A 23,877-nucleotide genomic window follows, 5' to 3' on the forward strand; every position below is an offset into this window, starting at 1 on the left:
GGGCATTGATGGGTCGTTACCTCTGCCTGGAAGAACAACACGAGACAAAAGCAAGGCTACTGTCTGAACCTGAACCCTCTGCTCCCACGCTATGCGGAACGCTTCAGTCCTAACTGTTTAAGCTCTCTTTTTGTGCGTCTAAATATAATCGCGGGTAAACCGTTTGAGTACCTGTTTGGTGCTTCAGAACAGCTGCGGGTAATTTCCCCTCAGTGCTTCAAACTTTTTAATCTTCGAGCTAATAACAGATTTGACTATTTCATCAGTGAATTTGGTCCAAACATGCTACGATATGTGTGAAGTCACTAAGTACTCTTAATTGCAGGTTAAGTGCTCTGCTTGTGCCCCCCCAGTTTTTTTTTTTTTTGTTGTTTTGGCAGATGTTGGAAGAGGGCATGTTTTCAGCATCAGATTTCAAAGAGGATGTTGGTACACTGAAACCTCCGGGATAAACTCAGACCGAAACTACAGGCTGCAGGCAGACGGCTGGGGCATGTCTCGATGTGTAAACCTGAACGTTCCGCCTGCGCTCGTGCGTCGTGCCGTCGCAGTGGGGTCCTGCTGCCCGCAGAGAAACGAGCGAAGGCATAATGGTGCGGCGTTTACGAGGAGCGGAAACAAGTGTGTGTTGAGTGACAAAGAAACGAGTCACTTCAGGATTGTGGACTGGAAAGAATCAAAACCATTCACTCTCACTTGCTGTTTTCTTGGCTCTTGCAGCTTAAGAGATTATCAAGTACAAATTCAGCCTGAGGCAGCGTGCCTGAATCGAGAGAGTGATCGGTAGCTGATAAGATGGTCAAATTACCAGACTTTTCTGATGCACTACACAGATGTGCAGTGAAGAAAATAGCTGGGAGCAAACGCTGAGGCACTCCCTGCAGCCGGGAGTCGGAGCCAAGTTTTTAACACCTGCGTTTGCCGCCCCTGGGCCAGGCAGCGCTGTCCGGTGGGTCCAATCACCGGGTGCACGCCGCCCGCCGCTGAACACGGTGTGTTTGCGCGGTTTAATGACAGCGTTGTGCAAAATTCCTGCTTCTGGCTTGTCTTCTCGTTTAAAGATTTTTTTCCAACATGCCAATCAGTTGGATGGAGGTCAAAATAATACCTTTGCGAACGCCGGGGAGGCTTTCTCGACGCTCTCGTCTGTGGAATTTCCATCTCATCCCAACTTCCCCGAGCAGCTGCCAGCCCTGCCAGCCTGGAGGGAGACGTGATCGGAGATTTGGATAAAGAGGATAGTCGCAGGGCGCCGGAGAATCCCTGAGGGCATTCCAAAAAAATACACAGTGCTCGTCTTTTGTGATGCCATGTGGGATCACTGCCATGAGAGGAGTTGTCCACGACATTCCTCTGTCTTTTCCTCCCCGTTACGGACAGGAATGACCAGTCTATGAAACTGTTCTTTATGCTTAGAGATGATAAACAACACTAACAGTGGACAGTGGCATTTAACAACTGCATCAAACTCGTCTCTGTGGATCTTTAAAGACCTTTTATGTTTTGCCTTAAAGATTCCCTGTGGAGTGTTTGAGAACTTATACTACTGAGGGGATAATATTTTAGTGGAGTTGGGAGCATCTGCCTCTCAGTAAAGATATTGAGTACAGTTCAACTTCATTGAAAGGCAATAAAGAATTTATTGCATCCATCCATCTTCTATTGAGTCTACCTGTTGTCACTGGGGCCACATGAAGGCGCTCCAGGGAGCTGATGAGGGGGTCAAAGGTCTTGCTCAGAGAGCCACAGTGGTTCTCTGGTCACCAGGCCTTCAGAGACAGACAATAAAACACACTCGTACTGTCAGTTTAAGACATGGAAAATGAACTTCAAATATGCTTAACAGTGAGAGGTACTGTCAAAAACACATACAGGGTGAACATGCAAACTGAACGCAACAATGTCCAAGACCCGGACTTAAATGATGACTTCAGTGGAGTCATACTGGCTCGAGCTCTAAATGCAGAGGTGCATCCTTCATTTCCACTGATAGAATGGTCACAATGCTTGGGCTGTGTGTTATTAAAGGAGCCTTCTCACCTCAGGAGCACTTTTTGTGGTCAGTATAATAGAGCTCGGGCACTTCCATGAGCATGACATAATCAGGAATCAGCTCATCAAAACCAACTATTCTTCGAGTTATATAAAACTACGTAATGCCTGGAAACTTATAGCAGTAATGAGCAGCGCAGGTATAATTGATGGAACATTGGGAACGTCGAACAGAAACCAAGTTTGACACTTCTGTCCTCATCGTCTGCAACATTACACAATCTCGCACCATCGGCTTTGGCCGGGCGCTTTGAGAAAGCTCAGTGTCCCTCCTGCAAGATGTTTGGCAGCTCATCCTCGCTGGGTAACACAAGCGCTCATCCCGCTCTGCTCATCATCAGCCCTGTATCATGGGAGCCGCGGTTTGGAGCACAAATTAACAGATTACTTTCTTCAGATTCCAACATGTGGTGTGTGGCTGTGCCACAGTGTCCGTGCAAAAAGTATCTGAGCACGTCCCTTTTCTCTGGTGTTGTCTTCCCATGTTGCTGGCCAGCTTTATAGGAACCATCACGGCTTAGCGATATCCTTTTACTGATTTCACATCTTGATTTTTTTTTAATGTCGCCATGTGCTTATGGTTTCCTCTACATATTTCTTTTAATTATGACAAAGGTCTTCCTTTGTCAAGACTATACTGAGACTATACTGACTATACTGAGATAACGTCAGGCTGCCTTCATGTTCAATTCCCTGCAAGCTTTTAATTGTGTGACAGTTTGATTATTTCAGAGAGATTATTATGCGAGTAATTTATTATTTCTGCCACTTGTCAAAGCTAACTAGAATAACTTTCCAGATATATGTATCCATTTGGGTTTTTTGCATGAAACCACTAAATAAATAGGCGATTATATAATTGAGGTCTGGATGAATGATGTTTTCCTGGATGTCGAGTTGTAGCTTACTGTAATGTTTACGGATAGGATTTTCCAGTGGGAAGGTTTTTCCTTTAATCTAATTATTGTTTGGATATAGTGTTTAATAGTTTGGAGTTACATTAGAAGCTAGATTCACTATGTCCTTCCATTTCCATCACTTTTCTGGTTTATTGTTTGTTACGCTTATTCATGAAAGATTTTTGGAGAAGTCAGAAACACCGAGTTATGTAAATTTCAGATAGGATGACTTTTTTTTTGCGTTTTGTCTGTTTAGATCTGTTTAATGATTGCTGAGTCGTGTGGAGTTTAATGCATTTTGGGATTAATGTTAACTGGATGTCTGTTGTGAAACGTTTTTCTGCATGAGCATTTTAACCCCTAAAAGTGTCAGAAACTTGTGTTGATCCTTTTCCTGAAAGTCGTTAAGAAGACATTTTTAGGTCCCATTTAAATAAATAAATAAATAATCCCAATAAATAAATAAAATAAATAAAATTTGATTTGATTTGATTTACTCGAGCCGCCGAAAACGCAGCCCGTGTGATGAGATTAAGGTTATGTGTACAATATCCAGTGGGGAGAGTCATCGAATACATCCAGCAACAGGAAGTTATGCTTCAGGAGGCAATTACTGGTGGAAGTGGAAATGGTCACTAAAGAGAACTTCAGCTGTAACTTTGAGATGTTTTTAATGAAGCTCATTGGCCGGTTGCAGAGTGTGCTTGGTTGATTTTCAGAAAGCGTAGTTGAGCACACATAGATTAGCTTCACATAAACTCAGGCCCGACCTGCATTTACTTTAATTTTCAACTTTTTTTTTTCCAGTTTTTTGTGTTAACGTGAGGCATCTCTGGGCAAAAAAACTCCCTCTGATTTCATGATGTACACCGGCCACCTTGGTCACGTCAGGCTTTTTTGGATTTTAATCTCACTATCGAGTAGTGGGAGTTACCAAAGCAACCCATCACTATTTAGACATTTTCTAAAAAGAGTCTAACACACCTCTAAAGGGACGTTTCTAATGTCATTAGCAGGATAAATCAAATGGCAGCAGCTGCACTGGCAAACACTTTTTTGTTTCAGAAATTTTACTCATCTAGTTTACATTTCCAACTTATCTGCCAACACTGAACAAATTGTCCTGGTGCTGCATTCATAGTAATGTGTTTTCTCTGTTTTTGTCATTTCAAATCTAGCTCTTGTCTTTTAATATCTGTCATTTTAATTGTCATCAGATGTGTCAGACTGTTCAAAAATATTCCTGTGACCTTCCTGTAAATCTTACCCTAAAGTCTTCGCCTGAATGTGCGTCAGTCTCTTTTGGAAAAACGAGGATAGCTTGCCTTCCTGGATTTTCTCATTGCGCTAACTACTCTATGAGTCACATCTCACTCCCGGGCGTCCCGGAGGCATCACTTTCCTTTGGCCGCGGTGTTCGTCCTTCAGTGCCGCTGCGCGAGGCTCCTGCTGGATGCTGGTGAATACCTTCAGCATCATGCTGTTTTTTCCCCTCCAAACAGCTTCCTCAAACACCATTTGCCCAATAACCATTCCTCACAAGTGTCTGGGTGAAGAATGCAGGGCTCGTCTTGACATTAGAGGTATTTGTGAAACTAAAAAGCCCTTCTTTATATGACTTCCTTGGGAAGCCCGCAGCTTTTCATTGAGCTGTTTTTTTCCACCCGTCTTTTAAAGTCAAATTGGACACCCTGCTGTGTTAATTGCCGCAGTCATTTTACCTTTTTTTTTTTTTTTTTTTTTTTTTTTTTATTCAAAGTGAGAGCTGGCAAAACATTGTCTTAATCTCTCTTTGTGTCACTGAGTCCTCTGGAAAAACGTTTTATCGTTACTCAGTGACCACCGGGCACAAGCTGTCAACAGAGCACTCGTGAGTTCAGTTAGAGGTAAGACAGGAGGTGAAAACGGGAGCCAGTAAATTCCTGAGCGTCTATCTTCAATCTTTGAATTACATAATCTTCATCAACAGTAACATCTTCCACCTGTCTTTTTTTTTTTGTTTTTTTAAATCATGTTGGCTCATTTGAAGACGTTCGTCCTTGTGTTCCTTTAGCTATTGAAACTTATACATAAATGTGGAATCATTGTAGCATCTTAATGGATGTGATGATTATCCGAAGACTGAGGCGATGACAGGAAGATTTTACTTGGGCTGAGTTCATTGCTGTTGACAGCAGTTGTACTCGAATGGACATTAGATCTCGTTATGTAACAATTTATTATTATTCAGTTCAGAGTCTCTTTTTAGGATCAGTCCGTGATCCAATCTTGGACTCGTTTATTGGCGTCCCGGCGAGTATTGCAAAACCTTGAGAAGAGCTGCAGATTCACTGTGACTCACATATTGGACGATTACGAACTGTGGAGTCACTCCGACTCTGCTGGACTGTTATTTTCTTAGCTGATGTGTCTTGAGGTTTCGCTGATGATTTGAATGTCAAAATACAACCTCGAATAATGATTTATCCATGCACGGGGTTCAATATTCATTTGAATGCTAATGAACTTTTTTTTTTTTTTTTTCTGATATTGCAATATTGGATGCTCATTTTAAAGGTTATGAAAATGTCAAACAATAAACTTTATAAGGTTTTTAATTATGGATGCTCTGATATCGATGCCTGTATCAGGTCTGATACGGCACAGTGTCGTTCATCTGCGTGCAGATTTTGAGCTCTTTCACAACGGCATTGTTTGTTCCAGACCGGACTTCGTTTCAGGGGTCATCTGCTCCGTGTGGGCAGGTGTGAGGTGAACTCTGACCCCCCTGAAAACGCGGGGTCTTGATCTGCTCACAATTTGGCAGTAAACTTAAAAAGCTAACAGCGCAAATGCTAACAAGCAGACAGTGATGGCTCATTGACGTCTGGTCAGAGGACTAGAGATCGTGGTTTCCTGTGGCTACCCACTAGCTGCTAGCCAGCAAAAGGGGAGGGTCTTCTCCATCTGAACCCTTCATTGAGCCGGGTTTCTACTTCGTCAGATTGTCAAGAGATAAACAAACAGCTGTTGTAATTGCATGACGTTGTCCAGGTGGTTTGTTCCACTCTCAAAAGTGCAGTGTGCAAACACCCCCCGGGGAGGTTTGCTTCACATTTGCATTACCCAGCAGCAGCTTTTCATCTTTGGTGGTATCTTGAATTTTTGCGCCTCTGACTTTTGGTCAGTTACCACCAGGAGTTATATAATTTTGAATGAATTCAGTGATGTAAGATCCATCATCGGCCGATTGGGGACTTGCTGTCCTGGTCAATCTCCTCGAAGTGTTTTGAGTTGTCAGCTCTGAGCTGGTTATGAGCCATGTCTGAAATGGAATCAGTGCAGTCCCAGCGAAAACATGAGCATCACGTTGGAAGACTGCTAGTCACATCAAGGTTTGTGCTGCAGCCTTTCCTGTTGTCAGAGAGAGTTAACGGCTCTTTTGACTCAGTCCTGAATGGTGCATGTCGACCGTCCTTGGTGTCGAATTAGAAAATCATAAAATAAAACCTATGACACTGAATTTGTGCTGTGTTACATTCAAAACTTAAAAGTGAAGTTGTCTTTGAAATTAAAAAAAGAACTTAAATGACATGGCAGAATGACCACTGGTATAGTAGTGTCTTTAAAACGCAGCGTAAAAGATTTAGTGCTTTTTCATTCTATTGGCTACATACTAAATTTTAAACCATTACTTCCCCAACTTTTTACCATATTTTCCCTCATGCATTGGCAACTCAAATCCCTCTTTAAAAAGTATTTGTCTCTTAAATTCAAGTAGAGATATTTCAGCTCTTAGATAATGGAGCCATTTTGTAGATATTGGTAGATATTAAATGCTCATTTTGAAGTCACAGGATTGTTGTTGTGTGTGGTCATGCACTAACGAAACACTGGAGACAGTCTTCTCTTTCCCACATCCCACTAAAACCTCCAAACTAGACGTTAACGCTCGCACATCAAAGGCAAACAGCGGAGTTGCCATGGATTTGAAATTCAAAATATTACAAGTAATGACCTGCAACTTGGTTACACCCACCCGGTCACGTATAGGCGTGAAATAAGCTATTCCTTTTTTTCCCGTAATAAGGGACACCGTATGCACCGGGGTATCCTCTTGCTCCGAGAGTGACAGCCTTCATGCGCTGGCAGGACCATCAAGAGGTCCGGCGGCTTAGGCTGGTGATGGCTACCAGCTGGTGTTTTGCTGTCGCACGGCCGATGCGGGACAGACGCTGGCTGTCTGCGCACCAGCCTGCAAACCAGTAGCAGGAACAAACACGGCCGGAGGGGAAGAAGATGGATTAGGCCCGATCCTCTGAGAATGGTTCCCCCTGCTCTGGGTAAGCAGACTCGGGCATGTGGCAGAGCTTCAGAGAGAGGTTTCGTGACACCGTGATGTTAAACAGTTGGGTCACGAGACACGAAAACACAAACCACTTGTTTTGAAAATTCCAGATTTCATTAAAAGCGTTTTGCGGGTAATCGGGTGATTTTTGGCATTTTAATTTGTTAAAGTGTAATTATTCCAACCTTAATGAACTTTGACCTTAAAGCTGAACAAACCAAGTACTTCCATCGTGCTCTACCTGTATTTTTAATTCATTCCTTAATGAAAAGTGTAAGCCTGCATCTATGCTCATATATATGCCGTTATTACACTTTGCCTCTCTGAATAACAGATGCTTGTTGTTTGTGGCTGGTCTAATCCTTTTGTTTGAATGAGATCATGTCTTTCCATTGTTTAGGGAAAAAAAAATAAAAAATCAATTACAGCGTGAGTCAATGAGTCGATTTCAATTGACCAAAGTGAAATGAGTCTATCAGAAAACCCAAAGAAAATCCCTGGCATTTCTTATTGGAAATATTTAATGGATAATTTTGCCAAATGTGGCCAATATGTTGTCTGTGGAAACCTGAGTCCCCTCAGTAACTTTGTGTACGAGTCTCTGTGTCCACATAGCAACAGCAGCATTCCAATGAGGTAACTGTCAGGGGCTTTTTTCCTCCCCGGGCCACGGGAGACACTTTGTTCTGTTGGCCCTTTGACCTGAAGGTGAGGGACCCCGGAGACACATTCTGCAGCGGCGTCCCAGTGTGACGATAGTGTGATGTAAACACCGGGAGGAGGAATGGTTTCTCCGGCTGACGTCTCAATGGCCCCCTAACATGCCTAACTGGCTTGAGGAAAAAGAAAAAAAAAAAAAAAACCATAAAAATGTCATGTAATGGTATGCAGAGCTGTTTTTTCTACGAATGCAATTCAGACAGAGGCATTTCTGTCCGTTCTGCATTGTGTCTGGTCTTTTCCTCTGCTCTCCCCACAGAGCTTCATTCTAAAGCGGCTCGGCTCCACAGTCGCCCTCGCTCCTCGGGTGGAGCTGGGTTCGCTCATTCTGAAAAAGCTGTGTCGAGGTTTAGGGATGCTAACTCTTTCCGTATGCCGATGAATGTGCTGGATGACAAAGCAGGCAGTGTTTTGTTTTGACATTTGTAGCGCAGCGAGAGACAATGGGCTAGTCAGATGAGTTCAGCCCTCCTCCAGCTAAACAGATCCCAGGACAATCTGGAAGGAAGCTGGTGGCTGAGGTAACCACTTCCTGTGCCTCCGTGTAGCGATCTGCTGCCGTCTCATGACAGACGCAAGAATAAAAAGATCTGTGTTTGATCAATACACCATGTTCCTAATGACTTCCATAGAAAATGCTCTCCTGCCCAGCGTGATGACTTATGTTTTGCTTATGTATTACAAGTGTTCAATTTGGTTCTCATTTTAGATGCTTTTGATAGACTCTCAAATTTCTCAGCACTTCTTCTTCTCGGTTTATTCTCATGCCTCATGCGAAGCGTGTCGACTTTTTTCGCTCGGCTTTAAAGGGACTGTGCAAATAAACATCCCATACCTCGTCTTCGTTCACCTCTGATTCACACGTCAACAGTCGGTAGTACCATATCATTTTCTTTCAAAGCCCAGTTGTGCTGCTGAGAAAATATACAGCTGGAAAAATAAGAGTTTTTTTTCAACCCATTAATGTCAATCATTTTCCTAATGCCCATGGCCGATGTTTGAATGTGATTGTTGGTGCTACATTTCTGGGAAGAGAAGGAAAACAAAGTCAGTCCACGCTCCAGTGGTCACTGGGATTCGACCAGTGGAAAAAGTGTCTGTTGCAGGGGTTTCCACCGCAAGTCATCAAAGTACATTTAGCTACTTTTTAAACTTGCTGTCATATCTGCCGGCACGTGATCCAGGTGATCAGAGTAAATGTAAACTTTGTTGGAGAAGCATTGACCTGTGCACTAATAGACGCCACATATTGAGCAGGGGCTGGTTGTAGGGCCGTCCGAAGTGCTTTTATGCACATGTTATGCACTTCTGATAACATGGACGACACCATGCACTGTGCTGCTTTGCACCCGAAGGTAAAATTCACAACGTCACTGCTGATCTTTTTGCCAGATTGCTCACTGCCACTGAAAATTTACAACTGGAAAATAAATACCACCAATGAGGTTCATGTGATTTCACGACAGATGCTTTTCAGCCCCCATGTTATGGTGGTGAGCTTCTTCATGGCAGATAGAGCCTCGATGTAGGACGGCCAGGGGTGAAGGGCCTGCCTCGATGCTACGCACTGCCCTGTGAGTACTGTGGAGTGGTATGCTGTGGCCTTAAGGCACCCTAGCATGTAGTCTGTATTCAGTTCAACAAGAGTTTTGAAATAACTGATGACATTGAAGACCTACAAGGACATGAGAAAAAGGAAATTTATTTTACGAGGAAATACTAGTTGAAATCATTGCATGTTTCTTCAGTGTCGACAACACAGGTGTTCTTTCTTTTCCGTGTTCTTGAAATTTGAACATTAAATATGACTGTCCTCCAGCTATAAAAACGTCCTGTTTACAGTCTGTTTATGTATTTTATAGCTCAAATATTTCATCTTTATTTATGTTTTCCTTGCATGTTTCTTCAAGAATGTTCTTTCAACTCCCCTCCCAGTCATTCATTCACTCCTGACGTAGCATCTCAAACTGCATAACATATTTTCTTGTAAACATGAGCTCATCTTGGCTGACCATGCCCGTCTAAAGGTCTCCAAATGGGAGAAGTTTGTTTGGAAGCCAGCGGTCGGTTCATGCAGTGTCATAATCTGTTGTGTTCGAGGACAAGTCCTGCGCAGTGGAAAGAACTCCCCCATGGTGCGGGAGCGCTCGGTCCTTTCTGCCCATTGATTGCATTTTGGCTGCCCTGCAAATGAACACTACTTTTGCCGCGAAGGCCAGAGAGTTGTCAGACAGATATTGTCTTTTTTCCATTCCACATATAAGAAAGAGAAATTCTTGTCGTTCGTTTGCCACATGTTGTAAAGGTTCACCTCCGTCTCGTTAGCAGCTTTCAACTGAGCCAGGATGTCAGCAAACAGTCTGTTTGCACATGGGAAGCAGCTCAATGCTACTTTTATACTTATTTCAATAACCCTGACCAAGTGGATAAAGGTCTATGTTGTTGACTCATGAGTGTTATATGAGTAATTGTTCAATCATAGCCGATGTACCGTGGCTAACTTCGCTGGATTCGAAGAGTCTTTGCGGCTCACTTAAAACCGCAGGTTACTCTACCTGGTCTGTGTCATGGATTGGCAGGTAACGCCTCTACATCTGTGGCCGTGAGTCAGTCTTTCCCTAAATAGTGCCTTGATGGTCATTCCCATTTTGTTATTTAACATTGAGGAAGAGAGTCAGCACTTGGCAGGCAAAGGACCCAGAAAAATCAGTTAGGCTCAAATGGATATCTTCCTAATTCAATTAGATCAGATCTTGTAGTGAAGCCCAATTTCTTTCTCTGAGGATCACATACTTATTAACCTCTGGAAAGGGAAATATCTGCAATTTCCCCAGAGATCCTACGCCGCTTTTTTAATCAAAAGCCGAACCTCATTTTAGAGTGGGTGAGTTGGGGGGTTGGTTGGATATTTCCTCTCTGTCCTGTGTGATTAGTTGTCATTTGTGATCAGCGCTGATAAATTTTGAAGAGAAATATGTTGCTCTACTTCGTCCCGTGGTTTTGTCTGATCCACCGTGATCCATGGTGAAATGTTCAGTATTAATCTAAAGCTAATGTATGCATAGTGGAACACAGTTTATATATGAAAAGTTATTTATTTTCCTCTGTGCTGTATTTCAATTTTCCAAATACATTTTCGCTTCCAAGCACTTGCAATGTGTTGTATCTCTTATGTATTCATGGTATAATGCATATTTTTGTGTTGCTTTCAAAATAAGAAAAGCACTTCAACATTTGCTTCAGAGCTGCTCCTTGGCCACTTCCTGCTGCTTCAACCACACTTTACTTCAATTCCAATGAATTCATAGGTAGGTCAGATTTGCACGTCTATCGTTCCATCCATCTATCGGTTTTCTGCACCCATGTTATCCTGCATAAGATCACAGAGCTGGCACTTTTCCCAGCAAACACCTCGACGGAGACAGAGTACACCCTGGACATGGCCCCAGTCCAACACATGGCTAACAGACAGCCGCACCGACACAAGCTCACGTTTAAAGTGGGTTCAGTCACCAATTAATCGACCGAGCTGAAGGAAGTTCATGAACTCACATGACCCCCAACAGACATAAGGAGAACATCCAAACTCTAAACCAAATGGTACCAGCAGGTTCGAGTCAGTTGTAAGTTCTGTTTTGAGTTTATGGTGCTAACCAGGTTGGCACGAGCATATTTTCCTTTTGAGTATTGTGCCATTGACTGAATAAACAAAAACCTTTATGTTGTGGCTGCAATTGACTCGTCACCATCCCAAAAATTCAGTTGACAATAATTGAAAAGTGGCTGAAATAAAAGTACAGTGCATTAAAAGGATAAAGAGTAAGCAGAATAGTAATGCTGTTTAGTCTGTAGCTGCGGCCAGGTCGCAATCCTATTTAGTTACATGTCAAACTTTCTTTTGACTTGCGTAAAGAGCTCTTGAATTAAAAAGCAGTATTAGGGATCTTTCCTTCTCGGCTTGTGTGGAAATCTAACATCATTCAAAGATTCAAATTGAATTAACAAGAGAGTGAGGATACGTGGCAGATTGTCTTAATTTCACGCTAGGTAGTAATAAACACTGACAGCTTTACAGTGTCGAACCTCCAGCTCTTTATGGTGACTTTTCCATGCCTCACTGCAGAGAATCACAGGGACGTTTGGAAGTGATACTTGTGGCGCGACACAAGAGAAGGTCGACTGTTATCTCAGTACGTTCTCCGCTTGCTAATATGTTTATTCTCAAGGAGAACCTTACGTGAGCTTTGTCATCTGGATATATTTAGGTTGCCTGCACTGGGAGCTGGCAGCCAGATGGCTTGAGCTGAGGGACAATGAATCCTCCTGGGTCTACAGGAGAGCAAGCTCTTACTCTGATTTGTCTTCTCTGATAAAACCAAACATCTGGGCAGTCTTAGCCGAATCCAGGAGCTTGTGTGTGGCGGTGCACGGGGGCCTTGCCGTTTGCTGCTTATTTTCTGTTTGAGAGCTGATTATTTGACAACAAAGAATTTGGCGGTTCGGTTTAAATGTCCACGTATACACAACACAGACATGTGAGATAATCACTGGGATCCAGAGCACCGGGTGGTAGTTGTGTTTATCGGAAACTGTGGGATCGTTGTTGAGAACTGCTTCCTGAAACATTGCATGGCACTGTTATCGGGTTCCATGAGAGTTGCAGAGAATTGCTGATTTGTTGAAACGAGCTCATTTTCTTGATGCAATCACGCTCTGTCTAGTTTGGTTTCCACAAGCTGGTTAAGTATCGGAGCCTTCGTCGTCTGTTTACACCAGCAGCTTTTGAGAAATCACTTCAAACACCATTTGCGTGAAAGAGCAATAATTGATTGTTCTTCCAGACCAAAGACTATGAGATCTGTTTTGATATGGTTTGACTAGTGATTGAGCTCGCAATTCAGTTCAGGAGATGTTTGTTGTACCCGTAACAAAACCTTCAATCAGGGTTTCGAGAAAATCACCGGAACGACCATAGGAAAGTACTTGCAATTGTTAACATAAATAGTGTGTGGTGTGAACATTCAAATCTCACACTTCATTCGCTGGACCTTGGTGAACTCACCTGAAAATGTCTGTAATCGTTCTCATGTGTTAGATGCAATGGTTGTTGCTCAAAGGCAGCCACTGAAATCAAGGCTGTCAGACTCATTTTAGTTGAGTTCAGGGGCCACATACAGCACAATTTCACCTTGAGTGGGTCGGACTGGTCAAACAGTGCAATGGTAACCTTTACAATTATTGTGGTGGAGAGTGTCTGTGATTAGTGTGTACGTTTTGCAAAACCAAACCACGACTGCATTTGCAACATAGTCAATTTTAGAGATACTTTCTGGTGAAAATACTGCGAAATATCCTAAACAATCTTTGGCCCACATGCCTTATGTTTAACTCCCCTAACTTAAATGCTGTTCAAGACTGGGGTCCTGATCCCCAAATCATACGTTCGTATTCCTACATATGTTTTCACTGAAAGCATCACTGCTATATGTTCATCCACAATGGAATTCCCTTTGTCCAGTTAGATTCTTAAGCTTCAGGTACATTTTTCCAAGTGACTAATTCTTAATGCAGCTGAACTTTGGACAGGTGATCAAGAGTGTCATTTTCAATATGATCAAAGTGAAATGCTGCTGCTTTTTGAGGAGTTTTGCATCGTGCATGCTGGGTTGTGTTGTAGAAAGTTGTAGATTGCACTGTAATTTTTCATGATTTTATGACAGCTGCCGAATTATCCAGGTCACTGTTGCAAAGTAGCTCTTCATCTCACTGCTCTAGCAAAGATTCCAGTCTTATTGAAAAGGGTCGGGCTTATGTAACCTGAAATATTTTTGTAATTGCATTAGACTTGCCCAAAATCAGCAGGCACTGTCTGTCTTCTGCTTTCAGCTCTGAAGACGACCGCTCCTGTTGTGACTTTTAGTTAGATTACAGATCATCATGCTGGTCTGGAGCAGCAGTTCCCCTCGTCTTCGGCACGGCCACTCGCTGTGTTCTCTCATCACATTTTTTGCCCTCCTGCCCCTCTGTCAGACCAGGCGTCTGACATACACCCTCAAATATCCTTCATCAAGTCTCACCGACTGTCCTCAGGAAGTCCAGTGCATACCAGTGCTCTTCAAACGCTACATTTTACAGATATATTGGCCGTGGCTGCACACAGGTTTCGCAGTTGAGGAAATATAATAGACTGGTGGTTGAAGCGAGTGTTTCCAGATGGTGGTGGCAGTGCGGGTGAATGGAGGCTGCACAAACGGGAATTGTGGTCTCTTGACAGATAAACGCATCGATGGTCCAAAAACCGTGACAAGCGCCTGTTGGTGCATTTGGTTCTGACAATAAACACCTCGGATTGGGGAAGGTTTCCCAGTTGACTGGCTATTGTGTAAGTGTTCTGTGGTTGTGTGAATGACCTTTTTTCCATGGGTGTAATTTCACAACGCAACACTCCTTGTTAGTAGTGTTTAGTCGATGTTAAATGTCATGAGCCTGTTTCTGGTTCCTCCATGTAGCGTAAAAGGGGAATATGTTCCTGGTGGTGAATTTGGATGTTGACTACATTATTTTAGGCTTTGTTTTTTTACTCTCCCTAAAACATCATTTGTTTTGTTCATGTCTTGCAGCATTAACAATAAACTGCAGCAGCCAGAAGCAGCATCGGGGGTGCTGGAGTACGCCATGAAGCATTTCGGAGAACTGGTGAGTGTTCATTCATTCTAGATCAAATGAGAATTAAAAAAAAAAAAACATACCTGAAAAAGCTGACATGTCAAAATGTAAGTCATCACCTTGTCCCTTGTCTGTCCCTTGCCCTGTTTTCCAAACTTTGTCAGAAATGTCAAAATCTGATTGTTGTATGTTTGGTTTAGTTCTTTATTTCAAGCATGTACAAATCAGATAGTTGTATATTTGCTCATCATACATTACATGATGTGGAGCCGCCAAAGGCTCCAGACATCAGTGCATCACCTGTTCTGTCTGCTGATTATGTTAGTGACTCAATACACCACCTTGTGGCTTAGGCTTGTATTGCAGGGCTAAAGAGGCTGGTTTAGAAACCTCGGGACAAACTGTCTTAGAGAAGATATTCTGACTTTTTTTGCCTTAACCTGTTTAATATATTCAAGGCAAACTGGTTTAAGAAAATATTGTGCTTTTAAGGGTCATTGAGTTCATTAAATGTTAAATCCTGTGTGATCCTGTTCTACATAGAGTGAATGTTAGCAGGTAAAATACCTTGTGGTTAATGTGTAGAAGGTTAGACACTGATGAGTTTTTCGCATTTGTAAATTAGTTATTTTATGAACTAGTAATTGTACTGTAAGAGGACAGACATACTCAGAGCGTTGTTTTCCTTGACGCTTCTTCATACTGAATGTGTTCTTTTGGGGATCATTGCAGGTTTTTATCATCTGGCTACAGTTTTGTCCGGGGTGTCTTCTCCCCATACACGCATTTTAAAACAGGACTGAGGGTTATTTGAGGCACATACCCCAGCACACCCTGTTCCTAATGTGCAGCATGTGGAAAAACCATCTGCTACACTGACCAGAAGTCAAAGGCTAGGAGCAAACTTCTGCCTTTTTTTTTTTTTTTTTGGCTAATTAAAAGGATGTTTGGAATGTATCCCATTGTCTTACTCTTTGTCTTTACTATGTGTTTTTTATTTCAAAAAGTCATCCGGATTACATGGTCTTATTGTATGATGGTGAAGGCATGTAGTGCTTGATTCCTTCAAATAGAAATGCCATTTTGGTTTGTGCAGGAAGGATTTGGAACGTCCTAACGGTATAATATTCCCATCTGTCGAAGTATTTGTCAGAGAACCTTGAGACACTTCAGTTTGGAAAGTCGATGGTCAGAATAGACCACCCAGCTTTCTATCAGTGCACAATCCAAAAGCCAACACGTCTGAATGTACGGGTTTGCATTAGTGCCTGTGGCGTTAGCAGCAGCCTACACATCTGGAAAGACATGATCAGTGCTAACATGCCTATATTTTGGGTCAAGATGTAAACCGACGTAGCCATCTTCTCCTTGATTCATGACGCCCACAGTAATAATGGCCGTTACGGTAAATCAGCTTAGCTTGAGATGATTGTTTTTGACACCGGCTCTCTAAATTTAGTGACTATTCTTTCATATAAAATCCCTTCATCTGTAAGATATGGCAGGTTTCTTCCATGTGTATTGCATTTCAAATTTCTCTCAAATTTTTGGGATTCAATCTTCCTTTTCATACCACCCCATGATGGATGTGTTCGTGTTCCTCCAGCCTTTTAGCGCCGCTTGATATGTTGCAGAATTCTCAGTGGAATCAATGGCTGCACACCCCGAGGCAGCGAAGCTACCCCCAACCAGAACCTTTCTGACCAGTATGATTTACAGTTGGTATGAGGCTCCTCTCCTTATGACTTGTCTGTGTTCTGCACCAGACGTCTGACGCTGCTGAAGCCAAAAAGCCCCTCTGCTTTCGATTTGTTTTTCCAGACCACTTTACTTCCAAATGGCCCCCTCTTTGCATATACATTCGCTGACAAACTGCAGTTTGGCTTTAATGGTCTTCAATTGACAACATGAGCCATTTATCCGCCCATGAAGATATGCAGGCTCCTTCTGCATGCATGTACACCAAAAGCTGCAAGTTTTGAAAGTTTTAAGGTTTTTTTGGACACTTTGTTTTTACACTTTTCAAGTGATTGCATGCGTTGTAGATATTTTTTTCACATAAATGTGAAAGAAAGTTCTTGAATCTTAATCATTGTGTAAAACTCGTCATCTTTGAGAGGTTAATTTTTATGGTAAGATATGATACTGGTGTTGTGTAGATTAATGATTTAAAGTTTTTAGCTGAGGTGAAGGTCGGCCATTCATGAAAAGGTGTCCTCTGTTTGTGTCACCAGGGACTGAGCAAAACAAACACACAGTGCTGCAGCTTTTTCCCCACAAGTCACAGTTCCCGAGAATCTCAATTGAACATTCTTCATCTGTGTGGTCAGAAATGGGAAGAAGCAGTGGAAAAAAGAGAAGAAAGACAGAAAGCAGAGCTGCGTTTCAGAGATAACCCAAACCCAGTATTTCCGAATAGATTGCCCACTTTTGATTTTATGATATGGTTTATTTGGACCCAAAGTCAACTTAAATTGAAGAACCTCCATTGGAAAAGGCCTTTCCTTCTGCCTTTGTGAACAGCATTTATAGTTTCTCTGTAAAAAGCCTGGTAAAGACTCGGTAAAAGAAAGCCTTGTTGTGGATTTTCAGGACCCGTGTTTATGAGGTGAGCGTTTGGAAACCTTTCACTGCAGGGGAATGCGGCGCTGTGCCGATCAGCAACCATCAGGAAAGCAAAGCTGGGATTAATTGATAAATTTAGAAACTTCAGTTATTGTCCACCTCTCCTGAGTTGGAATACACAAACACTTTGATTAAAAACTAAGTGATTAAATTCTTCCGATGACCGAGATGACTACAGAGTATGACAAACACATCGTGACCCCGTAATCAAATGCAGAATTGCGGTTTTGTGGATTTCCACAATGACATGGTTCCAATTTTGTGTTTGTTTGGTGACTTTCTCGTTTTTTTTTATCCGTCAGGAAATCCAAGCCACCTGGTATGAGAAGCTTCATGAGTGGGAAGATGCCCTGGTGGCATACGACAAAAAGATCGACATGAATAAAGAGGATCCAGAGCTCATCCTTGGCAGAATGCGCTGCTTGGAGGCCCTGGGAGAATGGTGAGTTATTAGCCGTACCTGTTGCGGCTGTACAGATCCGTCCACACTGGCTGACACTTATGAGTCAGCAACTGCAGACAGGGTTTTCTGTAGGTTTGTTTTGTTGGCTGCATGAGGCCCTTTGTGTGTTTGTATAAAATGGTTTAAAAAAAACGGACCACATGGGACTTTCCAGTTACTGACCTCAACTCAAATAAAGCGACATGATTGTATACATCAGTAAGCTCCTCCACCTCACATCTCTCTCTGTCTTTTTTTTTTTTTTTTTTTCCGCTTCATTTTTCCGTTTTCGTGTTGGTGGCTTGTCCCTGATCAGTCCGGACATGGATTCTTTCGCCTGGTTCCTCTGAGTGAAATGCACAAAGAAGCGCCCAGTTAAAGGCTCCACCACCGCAGTGAAACCCCGCCGCAGCTGAGGCTCACCTCTGTAACAACCAGCCGCTTTCAAAAGAGAATTTCTAGGGAAAAAAAGAAAGTCACAAGGCGTCCAAACCATTCAAAGATGTGGATCGTAGGACCCGTGACGCAAAGCAGATGTTAATTTGCTTATGTAACCAGCCGTCCGTGTGTCGTTGGTTGTATACACAGTGGTTCATTTTTTAAAAGGAAAGGATTTAGTGAATTTACAGGAATTTGATTGGGCTGAATTGGAGCTTCATGTTGGTGTGGGATTGGTAAAGTTTGGAGATGATATAACTGCACCAGGTGCTGAGTCATAGACATCAGGCTTCTGAGAATGCTTTGTTTTGCATTGATTCTCTGCAGGTCCAGTACCTGTTGTCACTCACTAATCCTAAACTGGTGTGAGACGGTTGCGGGGAATGTTGTTTGTGCTTTCAACACTCAAACTCTAATTACGGTGCAGGAATGTTTTATCCAGGAAATCTGGAACAGTATCTGGTGTTTACAAGGCCCCGCTTACATAACGTTTAGTGAGAAAGCATCTTATTTACTTATTTTTCCTTGTTTCAGAAAAGCTTTGCATTCACATGGCAACGTTTTGAAAATGAACGTAGCACGTCTCAGGAGAACATGCAAACTCCACTCAGGAAGTCTGGTCTTTGTTGCAGTAAAGCAGGAACCACTCCCCCACCTTCAAATCCTACTTTTATTTAAAAAAGCGAGCGGTCCAATCCTGCTGCTACCAGGTGTTCTCTCCCTTTTGCAAGAACAGGAGTCACAAATGTCTCTGTGGAGGAATCTTGGACTAAAAAAAATGGGCCAGTCGTTTCCTCAGAGTGGTAACTATGGTTATTTGGATTTATTGTGTTGATTTTTCTGTTGCATTGGTTGTTTAAACGCTGCAAGTGCCAGTATCTTGCTGAAGCAGTGGCGGAAAGCGAGGAATAATGAGTGAAATAAATCAGACAGATATAAACACTGCGTTTTCAGTGCTTGAGCATTGGCACAAATATCAGTGATACAGTCATAAACATCCTCCTTCTAAAAATTGTTGATATTTCTCCCGGGAAAACAGTAGAATTTGGCAGTAATTGTAAATGCCATGATGTCAAATGCAGGCGTCCGCTCCTTCGCTCTGTTAATTTATAGTATGAGGTGAACGTGTTATTTGAATTTCTTCGCAGACCCACTGAGACGTTTCCACTCATACTGTTCCACTGGCATGGGTTACTGGAGCCGAGTCCCGTGTCACCTGTGCCGATCATGGAAATGCATGACGAAAACTGTTTGAGTCAAAGCAGGTTCAAGAGACAAACTGGCAAAATCAGTCACACAAGGGTTTTAATTGGACTCATTTCTCCCTGTACGATTTAATTTGAACATGTTCTGCGTTGGATTGGATGTGAACGATGGCTGCTCAGTCACATGATTTCCTCCTGTGTTGTCACTCGCATGCTGCTGTACCGAAGCGTTTCGTACTTGCAGCTCTCACGTTATACGATAGCCAGGCAGATGGAAAACGACTTCACTCCACTGACCCCCGTCCAAAGCGGCCTCTCTCCCTCTCTTTTCCGCCGCCCTTCCCTTCCTCTGTGTCTCATCTAAGCCACTCCAGCATCCCACCTGTAACACATGTGCACCGGGTTTGATCTTCTCTTGGACAATGCGCTGATTGTTGTTAATGACGAATTAGTCTTGGTTCGATGCACTCAACCTCACCAGGAACATCCATCTGTGAAACGGTACACTGATTTTTATTTTATTTTTTTAAAAGATGCTCATCTGTGAGAACAGCTAAATGATGGCAGATGTAACTGAAACGATGTCTTATCTGCAGTCAGCTGCTTTTTCATCCTCAGCCAAATGTGCTTTGCAGTTCCAATGACTGATTTCTCTGATTCAATTTGGAGCAGAAAAAAACAAAATGCATATCCATTCTATAGAGAAGTCAGATAGGAAACATTACTCTTTTATACATACATTTGCAACATATACATTCCCACTTTCAGAATTGTACATAGAAGAACATTATAATGAATGAAGAGTGAATCCATGCTCTGCTGTACAGTAACATTTTCACTCCCCTCATCGGGACTTTCCATCCATTCCTCTTGAATGTAGTTGAGGATTACAGTTGCTGGAGCCTCTCCTAGCTAGACTACAGGGAAAGACGGGTTCTGATCTGGACAGATCGCTTTTCTGTCACGGGACAGACACACACACTCGCATTCACATTGTTGTTCACATTGATAGTTTGTTTTCCTCCTGTCCAGAAATTCAGAGGCACACTTTTACTTAACATGCATGTTTTTTGGAATCAAATGTGAAACCAGACGACCTGCACAAAACCAGAGCAAGTCAAACAAAACCATGCAGAAATCCACGTACAAAAAGAATTACAAAACCCTCTTGCTTGTTTTGAATCATTTAAAAACATAAAATATAGTTTTAGCTTTCTGTATTTTGTGATTTTAATTTAAAATTTTGTAATTCTACAGCGTGCAGTTAGCTAGTCCATGTATTGAAGGCTGAACTGATCTGATCCTTAATAAATCTCATGTTCCTTGTTGCGTTGATGTTTTCCAGGGGCCAGTTGCACCAGCAGTGCTGTGAAGAATGGACGCTGGTCAGCGAGGAAACCCAGGCCAAGATGGCCCGCATGGCTGCCGCTGCCGCCTGGGGTCTAGGTATGCACTGAGCATGTATTTGTAATTAACCTGAATTATCACCTAACACCCAGCAGTTGGTGTTCATTCAACGTCGGTGCCTTCACTCGGTCTTCAAACTTTGCAGCATTGTAATATTAACCACCTTCAACCGGCCGAGGTTATCTGAGGTGTTGCAAATGCACTACACAATCTGGAGTGAGGATGCCCCACACACACACACACACACACACACACTCGCACACACTGGTTTGAGTCCCTCAGCTCAGATGATTTATCACAGATTAAATGTCGGCTCACAAAATTAATGCCCACAAATTCGGTGTGTGAGCGGTTTGACATTTGGTCCCATCGTTCAGAATGACGGCGTTGAGAAGTGATTCTGGAGAACCTGATGATGTCGCATTGAGATTGACCTTTCAGATATAAAATTGAAATCACCTCCTCATTTGTGTGAGCGTTTGTCTCTGCTGGTGTAATAAATCCTCAGCTGTGGACCCAAACGTGTCTCTGAAGATCCGTTGACTCCTCAGTCCATGTCAGCGTTTGGGCCAAGTTTACAGAGTCCCCTGACATATTGCATATCCGAAAATTCAACAAAGACTCACAAACATTAGGCTACTTGGCCGTGTCCAGGGCAGAGCTATAAAAATACTAATTGGAGCTGAAGGTTAACAGAGAGCGGTATAATGGAAAAGTCTGCTGGACGATGAAAAGACATGTATGCATGCAGCATTTGGGGCTACGCCGTCTGCAAACAGTAACGGTTTGTGCCAAGTCCTGCTCACATTACCAGATGGGAACGGCGTCCAGTCATAACATTGACATATCGTAACGTGCAATGGTGGAGAAAAGCAGGGACCGCACCGCAGACGCGATCTCTGAAGTCTCTGATCGTCGACTGTGCAAAACGAATCGTAAACCCTCGGGCGACACCTAACCGAGCAGACACGTCCGCCCAGAGATGTTACTGGTATTTCTATCATCTCGAGCTGAGTGGGCTGCGGTTTTCCAGTATTCGCCACTGGCTGCTGAACTCCGTTCTACGTGGGACATGCGTGATTAAACGTTATTTTCACAGGTTGTCCCATCTTTGCTTTTCTCCTTCTTGTCTGCAGGACACTGGGACAGTATGGAGGAGTACACGTGCATGATCCCTCGAGACACGCACGACGGGGCTTTTTACCGAGCGGTGCTCGCTCTGCATCAGGACCTCTTCTCATTGGCCCAGCAGGTGAGTTCCCTCATCAGACTCCAGCTACTCCCAGAGGAAGAAGGTATACGCTCAAGGTGTTATTTTTAGACTACATTCTCATAAAGACCATAAAGACGTGCTTTGTAGGAAATCGTCTAGTCTTGTAGCTTCTGGAATTTTCCTTGGTCTTTATAGCGAGGTCTGAAAAGTTAAAATCACTGGAGACCAGCTCCATAAAGAGGCTTATAATGGCTTTACAGCTATTCCAGACACGATCGAATTCCCCCATCAGCCCAGACTTTTCATTAAAAGTAAAACCATGCACAAGGTGTGCGTGCGTGCGTGCGTGCGTGCGTGCGTGCGTGCGTGCGTGCGTGTGTGTGTATTTTTTTTCTTCCTTTTTACACTTTGAGCGTGGGCGCAACTTCAGTGTGGAAATGTTTTGTAATGCCTCAAACTTGAAGTAATCATTAGGTCTCGGGCATATAAAGAGCCCGATGTTCCCCACTCTGAGATGGTCTGCTGGGGGTTTGACGTGGTGTTTTTCTCATTAGCTGGAAATTGGGGAATGAGCGGATGAGTTCATGGTCCCCGGAGATGAATTTGTTCAAGCTGGATGCCAGCGTGGACACACCACACTTCAGCACTGGAACCAGTAAACACCTGCTCCTGTGATTGCCCGGGGCTCGTCCTCCTTTCCACCGCAAACCCCTTGAGACCTGCTTTCCATGCACCCTCCTGCCTTCACAGCCCTCCCCCCTCCCATACGGAGATTAGGTCCAGGTGTGGCCTGTAGGATCCTGCATCAGCTGAATAGGGAAAGCAGACTTTTGCCTCTTTGCCCACAATGAGCCACTGGGAGTGAATGAAGGGGAATGAGAAGCAGATGGAGCGAGGGCGATAGCTTGAATGTCAACATGAGCTCAGTCTCGTCTTCCGGATGTGGTCGGTAATCCTCGCACTTCTCGTCCTTTTGATTTCGCAGGCCCCGTATCTTTCCTGCCTCCGTACCCCCCCAACGACCAGACATGTGCTCCCCGAGTCTGGGCGCGCGTCTGCGGGGAAGGTTTCGGGTTGCTCTGCCTAATAAATCTCAGCGCCCGAGCTGCTCTGCTGATGATGTGTAGACACCCCAGTCATGCTTCCCCCTCTCCCCCAGTAAAGCAATCTGCTGCGCCAAGATTCACGATGCGCCCGCTCCTCCAACGTGCACCGGATTCGTAAATTGTCTCGAGGGTTTCACAAACTCTGCGGTCCGACTTGGCCTTTGCCCGTAACCACAGGCCTTCACACCACACTGCAATGATAAAGTGATATCGCAGGTACATAAGTGCAGCCTTTATGTAAGGGAAGAAAAGACTGGGTCACTGTTTGTTTTTTGCTGCCAGAAGCCAGACACTGCATTTATCAGGAGTCGTCTGGGCTGCACATTTCCACCGAGGCCCCTGCACAGTAATTCAGGGGTAAACAGGACCATAACTCCAGCGCAGACTATAAAGGAGCAGCCTCATTGTCACCTCGTCCCAACCTTCCTCCCACTACCCCACATCTCGCTGTGCGTGCCTGAAGAGGTGTTTTGGCACGCCATCCCTCCTTCCCCACCCCGCGAAAAAAAAAATAATAATAATTGGTGGGATTCGGCCCGAAACAGCTGGCCTCCGAGAGTTTCCTCAGTCATTCTCCCCCACTTTACCATCCCACTAATAACAGCTCCCAAAAAGCGTTGGCCGTCGCAGCCCAGGAGATCTCCAGACTTTCAGCTGCCTGTCTTGTGTCCTTGTTTGTCCCTGGCTGTCTTTTCTTCTTCTTTTTTTTTTTTTGTGTTGTTATTGTTGCTGCTAATCTGTAGCAGGTCTTTCTCTCATTTACTGGTTTTCCACCCC

General features: G+C 43.5%; 1 protein-coding gene across 1 annotated transcript in view; it reads left to right on the plus strand.

Annotated features, from left to right (window-relative positions):
- mtor (mechanistic target of rapamycin kinase) overlaps window positions 1-23,877 on the plus strand; it is an 87,077-nt gene that overhangs the window by 36,695 nt on the left and 26,505 nt on the right. The window contains exons 29-32 of the mRNA XM_030117976.1: window positions 14,619-14,694; window positions 17,592-17,731; window positions 20,720-20,820; window positions 21,918-22,033. Of these exons, the coding sequence (XP_029973836.1) occupies window positions 14,619-14,694; window positions 17,592-17,731; window positions 20,720-20,820; window positions 21,918-22,033 (433 nt within the window). The remainder of the gene's footprint in view (window positions 1-14,618; window positions 14,695-17,591; window positions 17,732-20,719; window positions 20,821-21,917; window positions 22,034-23,877) is intronic.

The sequence above is a fragment of the Salarias fasciatus genome, chromosome 20 (genome assembly GCF_902148845.1).
Source record: "Salarias fasciatus chromosome 20, fSalaFa1.1, whole genome shotgun sequence".
Lineage (NCBI taxonomy): Eukaryota > Metazoa > Chordata > Actinopteri > Blenniiformes > Blenniidae > Salarias > Salarias fasciatus.